Source organism: Mus caroli, chromosome 15, assembly GCF_900094665.2.
Source record: "Mus caroli chromosome 15, CAROLI_EIJ_v1.1, whole genome shotgun sequence".
Taxonomy (NCBI): domain Eukaryota; kingdom Metazoa; phylum Chordata; class Mammalia; order Rodentia; family Muridae; genus Mus; species Mus caroli.
The window spans coordinates 59,772,736-59,785,068 of record NC_034584.1 but is presented as its reverse complement, the minus strand read 5'-3'; the positions used below and the strand labels follow the sequence as shown (position 1 = coordinate 59,785,068).

General features: G+C 40.6%; 1 protein-coding gene across 1 annotated transcript in view; it reads left to right on the top strand.

Annotated features, from left to right (window-relative positions):
• The first annotated feature begins 3,457 nt into the window (after positions 1-3,457).
• The window catches only part of Hhla1 (HERV-H LTR-associating 1), a 36,615-nt gene continuing 27,739 nt past the window's right edge, over positions 3,458-12,333 (top strand). The window contains exons 1-5 of the mRNA XM_021182717.1: positions 3,458-3,536; positions 4,519-4,578; positions 8,839-8,895; positions 9,729-9,785; positions 10,548-10,628. Of these exons, the coding sequence (XP_021038376.1) occupies positions 3,458-3,536; positions 4,519-4,578; positions 8,839-8,895; positions 9,729-9,785; positions 10,548-10,628 (334 nt within the window). The remainder of the gene's footprint in view (positions 3,537-4,518; positions 4,579-8,838; positions 8,896-9,728; positions 9,786-10,547; positions 10,629-12,333) is intronic.

Here is a 12,333-nt window from a genome sequence, read left to right as displayed (position 1 = left end):
GAAATGAATGCTCTCTAGGCTTCATTTTCTTCAGACTATGGAATGACAATAATAGCCACTAATGTCAAGGTGGCATCTTTTCCTCTTCAATAGATATTTTGAAAAGACAGCCCCTCACCTGTTCGAGTTGCTCTAAAGGTTGTGGTGGTGGCTGTCTGGGATTAAAATCCCGGGCTGTTATCACCATCGTAATGGCCTTGAGCAATTATTAACCCAGCTTCCACTTCCTCTTCAAGAAGAGGAAGCTGGTTCTAAGCTAGAAACCAAATGAGCAAATGATCATAAAGATACATGGAGAATTAAATATCTCACATTCACTCTGGCTGTTCAGGCACCTGTGGTGCATCGGTGTGAGCATTTCTTCCCTGTAGGTCACTGAGATTTCTGCAGCGAAGAGCTAGCTATCTTAAGCCTTTCACAGTGCAATGGGAAAAGTAGACTTGCTTGTCAGTTCAAACCATACATTAATCTGTGCTCTGTATTAACTGGAAGCCATAAAATGTTGACCTAGACTCTAAATTTTAAGATCTTACTGCATATGCCAAAAATACTACAGCTGTTGTTGATAAAAATAAGGATGTATCATAAGACTCTTGGATGGATCTTGATCCACTGGTCTCAAGTCACTTTTTTTATCTGTCTTCTTGGGAGTTTCTGGGCTTCTAACCCTCCCATCCATTCAAATACTTGGAAGTCATCAATTTTGTTGTTTAGCATCGGGTCCTTTCCATGACTTTCTGGGAAGGTTTTTTGCAGGTAGGAAAGAATTTCCAGTTCTGTTGTTAAATGTTGTGTTTGGTTGGTTTGGACTTGGGTTTTTTGTTTTTGTTTGGGGTTTGATTTTGTTTTAGATTTTTTTATTAGTTTGAAACAGGTTTTCACATTGTATTTTAGGCTGGCCTGAAACTTGCTTTCTAGCCTAGGCTGGCTCTGAACTCAGAATGATCCTCCTGTCTCAACTGCCTGAAGACTGGGTTTATAGACATGATCCATCACACATGGTTCTCCTTTAAGAAACCATGTGGTTATGAGCCAAGGGGTCCACCTCTGATCTTTTTGTTTTGATGTTACACAAAAGGTCTTATTTATCTAATATGATAGGCATATAAAATAATACACAAAGACTGTGTCTAAACATGGAGGCTTAGTGGATGGAATCTAGCCTACCAACAAAAAAGTAATATTTCCTCTAATCTTAGAATCAATGCCTGGGGAGCTACGAATTGAACTAACAAAGTTCGATTAAATGAAGTGTGGTGTCCCATATGCTTATGCCAGTCCTCACAGACTTAAAATGAAAATCCATTCTTGGGAAAGAGGCAACTAGATCCAGAGTTTTACATACTCTTTTAGTAAGAGGTCAATAAAGCTGTGAGAGGAAATATAATCAAAGAAAGGGTCATTGGAGCTTCAAGAGGTGGGACATTAAGTCCATGAGGGAAACAGACTGAAGACAAGGCTCACTTTAAGGTGAGCTCTGTGTGCAGACTGTACTCCGTGCCAATTTTCCATCTTCTTTATGGCCATGAAAATCTTTCTGGACATGAAAATTATGGCACAATCCATTCTTGGAAAATGTATGCCTTTTGTCAGATAAAGGAATCACTGAAAAGGTTACTTCCTATGCCTGTCAATTCTCAATAGCTTTCAACTCAAAATAATCCATGTGCAAAAGTGTCATGTCTTCGGGCGGCTTAATCCCTCGGGGGCTTGACTGTAAGTCATTATTTTTGCTGGTTTACTTCTTTGCAAGTGCCACTGAAGGAAAAGTGGATTGCAGATATTATAATAGTAGCCATGGGAAATGAGACAAATAATGATAATTTAGTTTCAGAGAAAAATATTTGAGAGGTGATATAGATTTTATAAGCGTTGAGGACTACGAGCCCATCACATGGAGGAAAGTATTTGTTTGCTTGTTGGAGTACCAACCGCTTTGAACATCACATCTTTAGTTAAACAGTCAGGTAGCTTGAAATTCTTTCAAGAACCCTTTGCCTCTCCAAGTCAGGTTTGTCTCAAGCACTGAGTGGGAAAGCCTAAAATAACATTCTTTGCTTGTCTCAAGCTTAGTTTAACTGAGCTTTCTCTGTTCTCACTTGCTGATTCTGCTTACCTTCTGCCAGACCTGTAGTGGATTCTGTCCAATGGAGATGAACAGAAATCCAAACTAAAGGAAAAATTACATTTTCCTCCATGGACAAAAATCAGAAGAAATCAGGGTCTTAAAGCAATGAAGTTTAACACATTTACTTTTAGTAAATGGAAGTTGCTGACACGATGATCAGCAATCAATAAAATATGTGTAGCTGTTACAGAAATAGAAATAGCGACTTCTTCAGGCATGAACTTGTATTTTCTCATCATCTGGGTCGATCTGAAGTTCTGCTAGTGCAGACAATGAAGGGGAGGGGGAAAAGAGTCAAGGGTAATGGCATGATAGACAGTTGAGATCCTTAGACACCCCCTCTAGACCAACAATTGCACTAGTTGTTGGATTTCATGATCCTGTTTTCACTTCAGAATACACTTGCAACTGTTCATTTTATACATAAAGATCATCAGCAGGGCACAGAAATGTTGCCTGATCCTGGAGGAAAGATTTCATCCTATGCATATTCTCATGGCCCCTAAGCTGAAGACAATGCTGACTTCAATTTAGGGCAGAAAGGCTTCACTGAGGGAAAATGTACATCCAGTGTTCTGTGTGGTATGTGACACACAGAAAGTGCTCAATAACTTTTTGGTCATTAGTATATTCTTTTCTACTTTAGCTGTCATGCTACAGAATGAACTGTCAGAGATGGTTGTCACAGATGCCACAGAGTCAGGCAAGTTGTAAGAGTTACCCACATTCATAATTTTAACACTTAATATATTAAGAGTAATGTTAATAGCACTGTTTTGTCTTTAGAGGCTATTTCTCATCTTGGAAACTACATAAATGCCCCTAAAATACGCAGGTAAACCTGCCATATTCCCAGATTCCTGCAGTCACTCAGAGTAGACCCATGATTCTGACTTCGACTGTAACTAAGAAATAAACATCCCTTTCTGCCAACACATGAGGGCTGTTCTGAGACCCACAAGCTATGCCCTTCCCACCATCACCATAGCTAAGGAATCTACAGCTAACAGGTTAAAAGCTACAAATTGGTAGAGTCCACACAATTAGGCTCCTGGGTAACTATATGGGCCAGAGCTTCCTCTCCAACGGTTCATAATCAAATATGGGCATTAACAAAAAATGAGCTTTGTTTCAAAATTAAGCCAATGAAATCACGGAACCCATTTTTTTTAAACCTCAGCACAACCTCAACATTTCCTGACGAGATTATATTCCAATGACTCCCCCAGCACTGCTTCCAGAACATTCTACATCAGAGTGCTCACTAAGCAAGGCTAGCTTCCTCTAAGAGCTTGATGTTTTGCTCCCAGGTTGTCAAGGCTTCCAAGCATGCAGAGCTTCCTGTTTCATTGTCCTCCAATAAGGCTGTGTATGGGTCTTGCCTGTATCCTCTCTCTCTGGAATGCAGGTGAGCTGTTCACTTCCTTGTATCTATTCTGTATGTTTTATGAGGGTGCTACTTATTGTGCTTTAAGAAACCCAGCAGCAATCTTTCAATGCATAATCTTAAATGTTTTGATCAAAATGCTAATCGCATTGTTACTTTTCCTGTGGACTTTCATGCTTGAGCACCACAGAAGTCTGTCCCTCTTCCATCCTTGTTCACAGCACCGGTCTTTATTTGCTCTCCCACCAAGGGAGTATTCTGAACTAGTTCACTCATTCTCCTATTGTACCATTCTGCACTGTCAGCCTAAGTGATCTTTGGATTTAGATGATTACATCGCTTTATTATATTGTTCCATGGTTCCCACACAAATGATTCAATGATGTCTTATTTCTGTTTAGATGGTAATCCAAGTTCTTTCTTTGCTACGAATGATCTTGCTTACCTCATCTTCACCAGCTCCCATAAAATACCCACCTCCTTCTTTCTTGACGCCCCAACATGTTGACCTTCAGTCAGCTCTTCAGAAAGATGCTCACAGGTGATGCAGGACTGAGACTGTATGTAGGGCAGCACTCTACCACTTAGAGCCTACCTACCCAGACATTGTTCCTTCTCAGATCTCAGTTCACCTTGCCCTCCCAGGGAAGACTTCCACATTCCTGTGCTGAGATCAGGCTTCCTGTCATTCATGGTCACACTCCACTCAAAGCACTTTTTGTAATTACTACCCTTTACACTAAAGAATTCCCTTCTTTTATATCTGCCTCTCCGACACATACAATACCTAACAGATTCCGATGCTGAGTAACAGTCTCAATCACATTTGTCTTCAATAAATATGTGATGACTGAGTGAACAAAACACATGGGATTTTAAACAAATCACAGGATTCTAGATAGAGTTCTCTCATCTGTAAACATAGGTAAGTTGGACTAACTTCTGCCTGATGTTATGGTTTCACTGTAACTTCTTTGATGAAGCCTATTTTATTTTATTGTAGTGTCTGGTCTTAAAGGAGAAGGCAAGAAAGATAAAGAAATGGCTCCCGCACCTGCAACAGGTAGGGAGTTGGCATCTCCCCCAGCTCATTTAACTCCAGCAGATTTCTGGAGCTCTCTGAATCAATCCCTCCGGGGAATCCTAGCAAATCTGCACAGACTGTGGTTTCTATCAAATGATGAAATTTATGATGGAAGCATTGTTGTTTGACATCATCACCTGTGGAACAGCTCTCCTGCCTTTACCTTTCCTGGTTTACATGGTATGAACTTGACTAATGAACTGTACCTGGTAAAACAGCTCACATGGCAACCAGACACTGCACATCCATTCGGAACTTTTAGAGCATGAGCGGGATGACGTCTTTAGTATTCAATTGGGCTTTTAGGAAGGATGGAAGTTTCTACTCATTTTCTAAATTTTCCTCTTAAGTAGAGCATCTAGTACTTCAAAAGGCAGATGGTACCAAATGGGCATAAAATACTTCCACAGGAAACTACTTCTCTTTCTCCAGAACCAGCAGCTGTACCAGTATCCTGTATGTGAGTGTGATAATTATTCACAATTACTTACTCTACTTGAGCCTCCACGCTTCTCCCTTTTAAATGAGGATAACTCCAATGCCAAAGGAAATGAGAAAGAATGAAAGGTGCTTGTTCTAAGAAAAATAATAGGTGTTGGGTGTGAAAACTGTCAGATACCAGCTATGGTAAAGTTTTAGTGTGCTGGGGTGTTTGTTTGTTTGTTGTTTTGGTTTTTTATCCAAAAGCAAAGGCATATAATCTGTCCAACAATTATTTGCAATCAGCTTCTGAGTGACATGCTTTTAGACACCTGAGATTTTTCCAAATATGGTGACACATGCCTAAAATTCCAGCATTCAGGAGGTAAGGGCAGGGAGTTAGCGCATGCTTGAAGATAGATAGCCTGGGCTACATTGATACTGTCTCAGACCAAAAAAAAAGAGGTAAGAATTGGCAGGATAGCTCAATCTGTAAAGTGATTTCCTAAGGACCCAAGGTCAATTCCCAGAGCCCAAGTTTTTTTGTTTTGTTTTGTTTTGCTTTGCTTTGCTTTGTTTTAGGGCAAACATGGGATGGTGCACTTGTAATCCCAGTGCTGGAGAGCCAAGGATGGGTAAACCTCTGGAGTTCCTTAGCCAGCCAGCTTATCTACCTAAGTTCCAAGTTCATTACTTTTAAAAAGAGAAAGGTAGGCATTGTCTAAGGTATAGCAGCCAAGTTTATCTTCTGTCCTCACTCACATGCTTGTGCACCGGCACACATGTGAACATACATGAACACACACACACAAATAAGACAATCTGAAAGGCAAATAATACGAAATGTACTTGATCCACAGAAAACTATTTCTGGTTTTCAGGGACACTGACCGTATACTTCAAATTTATTTACAAATACTGAAAAACAAGAATTTCTAACTTTAGAAGAGAGTGGCATATGTAACTATTGATGTTCAAAGCTTATACATTGCAGGGTTGGAAGAGATCATGAGCCCCACCCCTTTCTGAAGAGCTACTCAGAGTGAATGCCTTCTAGGAGAAGAAAAGTCTATTTTCTTTAAAGATGTTATCCCTACTAGGTCAAACACACTCCAGTGAATGGTCCCACACCCATGAGTATATGGGCAGCACAAACTGGATTCAGTAGCTTATAAATAAAAGAGGACATGAAGTTGGCAATGGAGGAGGGGTGTTCTAGAATGGAACAGATTTTTTCCTGGGGAGATGAAGCACACATGTCTACTTATCATAGATGCACAACCTACAACATAACAAAGTACAGATACCACCAAAGTCCAACTTAGTGAACTGTAAGTAACTAGGGTTACTTATAGGAATATGGGTAAGGGGCCACTTACAGGAACAGAAATTATTCAAAGATAGCTGCATCACCAAAGCCCATCTGGACATGTTGACAGCTCACAAAAGCTAGAAACCTGGAGTGCACCGCACAGCCTTAAGGAAGGTTGGAAAGTGTACACTCCAAGTTGCTCCGATCCTCTTAAAAGGAAGCTCAGCTGGTTTTTATTTCTCCCAGGCAACTGAGCTGGTCCCTGCTTCTGCCAGGCAGACGGGCTTGTCTGAGAGTGACTCTCAGCTGTCTTTGCTGTTTATATAATCTTGAGGAGGAAGGTTCCTAGTGAATATGAGGCTTCCTAAAACTATTTTAAGTTGTTTATTTTCTGTCTCAATGAGTTTGTCTGTAGAATGCAGTGCTACATAACAGAGGAACAGCAGATTGATCTGGAAGGAATTATGAGAAGGGCATGTGTGTGTGTGTGTGTGTGTGCTGTATGCATGTGTGTATGCGAGAATTCACTATATGCATTATGAAATTCCCAAAGAATTAATAAAAATGGTATATTGAAATCAAAGCTAGAATAATGTCTAAAAAGAAATAAAGAGAGGGAAGTGATAGATTGATGGATTGAAATATAGATAGATAGTAGATAGATAGATAGACAGACAGACAGACAGATAGATAATGGATGGATGGATGGATGGATGTTGAGTCACAGATTTCTTTAAGCAAAAATTTTTATGGAGGAGACTTTGAGGGCATCATGGAAAACGAGGCAGAAAGAGTATCAGAGCTAGGCAGAGAAGGATGTCCAGGAAACGCTGTTTTACGCTATGACACGGCGTGCCCTCATAAACTCACAACAGTTGCATTTGCTTTCATAGGACCCACACCAGACTAAGCCAGTAATAGTTGGGGGAGGGGCTCATGAGACCTGCCCCGGATATCCGAAATGACTAGGGTAATGATATCCCATCCTAACTTTATTTTGTGCTTGCCAGGTCATTTCTCAGATGTCCACAGTCTTAACAGTCACATTCACCTTGTCAACCCTTCTGGGATTGTCCATGGCCTTTTCCATGGTCCAAATATATTATGTGGTCTCTGAAAAATACTGCTGAGCTATACAAAGAAAGCAGATTTTACTAGGCTACCCCAAATCCCTCACCATTGTAGCCTTCTATGCAAACACCGTTTTTTCTGTTTTTGTTTATTTTTTTTGTTTGTTTGTTTTTTGGACACCGGGTTCCTCTGTGTAGCCCTGGCTGTACTGGAACTCACTCCATAGACCAGGCTGGCCTCAAACTTAGAAACTCGCCTGCCTCTGCCTCCCAAGTGCTGGGATTAAAGGCTTGCGCCACCACGTCCGGCTCAAACACCGATTTCATTATAGATTTATGTTTTAAAATCTTGTGCTTGAGCTTCGGGACCAAGAGATTTTTTTCAGAGGCACGAGTCCCACTCTTGGTCTGGTCATTAATAAAAGGACTAAATACTTAAGTTGCCTTGTTGCTGGGTTTTTCAATCCTAATAAGCCATATAAGAGACACACACTTTAGATATTTTCATTATAAGCCATATCCCTATAACAGGCAGATCTAGGACTATACTAACTTATTCCCAAGCTATAAGGCCCCTTGTTACTTGCTGTTTCTCCTGGCTATGCATTTCTGGTCCATGGCAACCTCTTCCTATTCTGTCTTCTTCCTCTCCCTCTCATCTCTAACTGCCACCCCATCTCGAGCCTCTGGTCCCACCTTTCTGCTCCATTGACCAGACACAGATTCTAGCCTATTATTAACCAATTAAAATGGGGAGAAGATTCACAGGGCATCACTTGAGGATGTGATGGTCTGGTCAACCACCTCTTCCAGACTTAGCAATAGAATACAAGCAGCATCAGGCCAACCCACTCCATTGGCTTAATCACAGTTGTCAATAACAATTTCACATGGATAATTCCATAGCTAATGGCAGTTGGGACATGATGGAGGAGAGGATATCATTTTCTTTAGTGATGTAGCCAGTGAAGAGTTGCCTAGTGTACTCAGTATAACCAGAGTGGCCCTGGTTATACTCAGTGAGTCACAAAACAAAATGAAAGACTTGGCATCTGGAGCAAGGGGAGAAGACACATATTACATCCTAATATATCTTCCTACTATAATGAAATACACTATTTAGCATACTAAATATACTTTAATGAACCAAGACAAAAATCACAGCTGAGTTGCTTTACTGAAGATCCCTTCTGCCTGTGTTTCAGTTTTTATCTTGGTTTTTGCCTGTTGTGGGATTTGGGTCTATAACTTAAATCTTTGTGGATTTTTGTTGTTGGTGGTGGTGGTTGTTGTTTGTTTTTGTTTGTTTGTTTGTTTGTTTGTTTTGTCTCTCCATCCTTGAAAGGAAGTGATGGACAAGATGATTTTTAAGGATGCTACATACTATGTGAGGATGTCCCCTAGTGTACATTTCACTGGTGGAAACTTCTGTTTCAGTGTCTGGAAATGAAGGCCTCAAGAAGGAGAAAAACGGATCCTTCCTTCATGCATCAGGTACAGTCCTACCCTACTCTTTCCTTCCTTCCTTCCTTCCTTCCTTCCTTCCTTCCTTCCTTCCTTCCTTCCTTCCTTCCTTCCTTCCTTCTTTCCTTCCGTCCTTCCTTCGTCAGGAACCCTGGGCACGTTTCCTAAGCTCTATACCTTTAATATTCTGTGCTTTTCATCTTAATTTCCATGAACAGTCATCTCTGCAGCAGTGATAGCAACAGGTACAGTGTAAGTCTCCACCCTCTGATTCAAAGCAACTAATTCTCCTGGACAGTCACTGTCTCAAAGAGGCCTTTTCCTCCCCTAGGGCCAGGTTGCTGCCCTTACAACTCCTACTGCCTTTGCTTATGGGTATCCTTCCTCCAAAGCTACACACAAGAAGCTTCATGAAGCCAGAAACTCACAGGCAAGTGGCCTGATACTATGAAGGCCCATTGTACTGTAGTTCTACAAAGTGGATTTTGAGCCCTTCACACACACACACACACACACACACACACACACACACACACACACATAGAGAGAGAGAGAGAGAGAGAGAGAGAGAGAGAGAGAGAGTGCTTAGTTGTTCAAAGTCAGACCAGTCATTCTTTTCTCTGAAGCCCAGTTTCCTGACTCAGTTAATGAGGTCGGTAGATCACACACACTGCATTATATGTATTTGATTTATGAGTGTATGGTTCTCTGGACCACAACCGGTCTGCAGATTAGACCTAAAACTGAATTAGAGGAGCAAGTATAGGAAGACCCAGTCTCTTCCCTTCTCAGAATTTCTTAGATCCTACTCACAGAGCTGGAAGGAGATGTATGCTTTATGTTTTTTTTTTTTTCTTTCCCAGAGTCTGTCTTCAAAGAAAAAAAGATGGTAAAGGGAGTAGAGGTTCTCGCAACTACAGGTGAGTTGTCTCCTTACCTCCACCATGGTATGGGAATCTAGACTGCTAAGCAAGTTTTTTCCACGTCTCTAAAAGAATCCCCAATTGGCACAGCAGGGGTAATATCATTTAAGCATAAAGTAAAAATTGGAAAAGATAATGCCAACAATAAAGTACATTAAAAGAGGATAGATGACCATCAATCACTCTGTCTACCTTGTTTTCTGGTCCACAGTAACAGCTGAGAGAAGGGAATATTTTAACCAATAGCCTGGTAAACATACACACCAAAACCTGGGGGATTTTGATGCTCCATACTGGTTTATAGGTCATATTCAAGTTCTTTTAAATTGGCATTTCTGGGGTTGAATCCAATATATTGGAGTTGTGGAATTTTAAAATATAATAACATTTTAGTAGAAGCCAGTACCGTGCCACACTTGTGTCCACCATGAATCTCCAAATTCAGAGGTGCTGAGAACACTCGTGATGACCCTGAGCCTCCTCCTGTGGATGAGGGGCAATCTGTCAATTCCTGCTCTCTCCAAACACAGAGATAAACTAATCCCTAAAAACAAGTGCTATGTGAGTCACAGTATGTGCCACTGACTCTCACCTACTGAGCTCCCGACACGAATTGCTGCTTGCCTCTGAGTCCCTTGTGCCTGGCACTTAGTCTGTGTTCAACAAGTGCTTGAAGAAGTTCTGGTTCAAGTTTGGAAATGAGAAACTGTTTCTGTTACAGAGCACATCCTATCAGAGATGTTTTGAAATCTCTTTCAGAACTCCCAGCAAGGTCAGTGGATCTGTCTACACTCAACCTGACAGAGCTTGTGAATGGCATGCTCAATAGAGCTTTAAAAGGTAACCACTTATTTAAAGACCATGTCTATATGGACTTCCTTTGTACTGGCTTACCTTTCAGTCTATCTATGACCTGGACAGGATACGTTATACACCTATACCATAGTGTCTCCATGTTCAGAATGGAGAGCACATTGTCCTATTTAACCCATGGCAACCATGAATACATCATCGTGAAATGGGAGGTCTGGGAGCATCATGTGCAGGGCTGTCATTTGCAATCACAACTGTATCACCCTAAGAAATGCTATTCATTAAGTTTATATGACTTAATATATGTTGTTTTAAGCTGAAAGGAGCTCTAAGGCTTACGCTATTGTCTTATTAGCCTTCTTGTAATTTTCTTTTAGCGTCTATCAAAATAACTTATAGGCAGCAGGTATTTAATGATGGGGATTTCATGAATCTATTTTAGTAAAAACTAAAAGATACATATGTTGTAGATAGCCCTGGGGTTAATTGTATTTGATATTAATTCTGTTCTCCTGTGAGGGGCTGAGAACAAGGAATGAGTAGGCACTCAGGTGATTTCCTGCAAACCTTCCCACCTTAATTTATAAATAAAGGCTAGAGCCGGTGATTGGGCGGAGAAAGAGGGGAAGGTGGAGCTGAAGGTTTTGAGAGAGAAAGGGAGAGAGGACTACGAAGGGGGAAGAAGGAAGTGGAGCAGAAGCACCTGGCCTGGAGAAATCTCAAGTTATAAGGGTTCTCTTATATGGGGAAGATGGTAGCGTAGATCTGCCCAATCTAGGCACATAGCATGTATTCATATTAATTGAGTTGTGTTTTAATTGCCCAGGCTTATTTGGGTTGGAGATTTACCGCAACATACATACACAGAATTCTGTATACCCACCTTCCCAGGCTTTTGGTCTCTAAAATCATGAGATTTTCAACTTCTCATGTTTTTCTCTCTAACTGTGTGGGACTTTGTCACAACACCTTGGAGAAATCACTACACCCTAGATGGTCATTTAGAGAATTCTAGAGTTGCCAGGTGGATCAGATAGTCTGATGGCAACTGCTATTATAGTAGGGTGTTTTTGTTTGTTTCTTTGTTTAATGTTTTCATTTTATTTTTCATTTATTTTTAAAAATTAAAATAGAATGACATTACATTGTGTTTCCCATCCCCCTCCTCCCGCCAACCCTTCACATGCATACATGCTAAGCTTTCTCAGATTTGCAGCCTCTATTTCTCTTTTGTTGTTTTTACCATTTGTTTTTTTTTCCAAAAATTTATTTTTTTGTCCACTTCACATCCTGATCAACTTCTATTTCTTAATCATTGTTAGATATATATGTGTATATGTATACATTCCTTTATATATTTACATATAACCTGCTTAGTTCATGTAATGTTACTCATATGTATGTGATTTCGGGATTTACCACTCGGTGTTGAAAAATCAATTTCTGGGCTCTTCTCCAGAAGGGACTATTTCTTGGACTTTCAGCATTCCTTATTTACCTGGGATTTTTTTGTTCAGAGATGAAGCTCTGTGGGATCTCCCAATTCACAATTAACGTGTTTATTGGTATGGTCCTTGTTCAGATCTTGCTTAGAAAGCCATGACGATGGACGATGAGACTTCACGGGGGGGGGGGTGGCTTCTTTGACATTGATAGGAGTCAACATCTCATAACAAAGTTCCTATTTCTCTGACTCTTACAGTCTTTCCAGCCCCTCTTCCCTCTACAATCC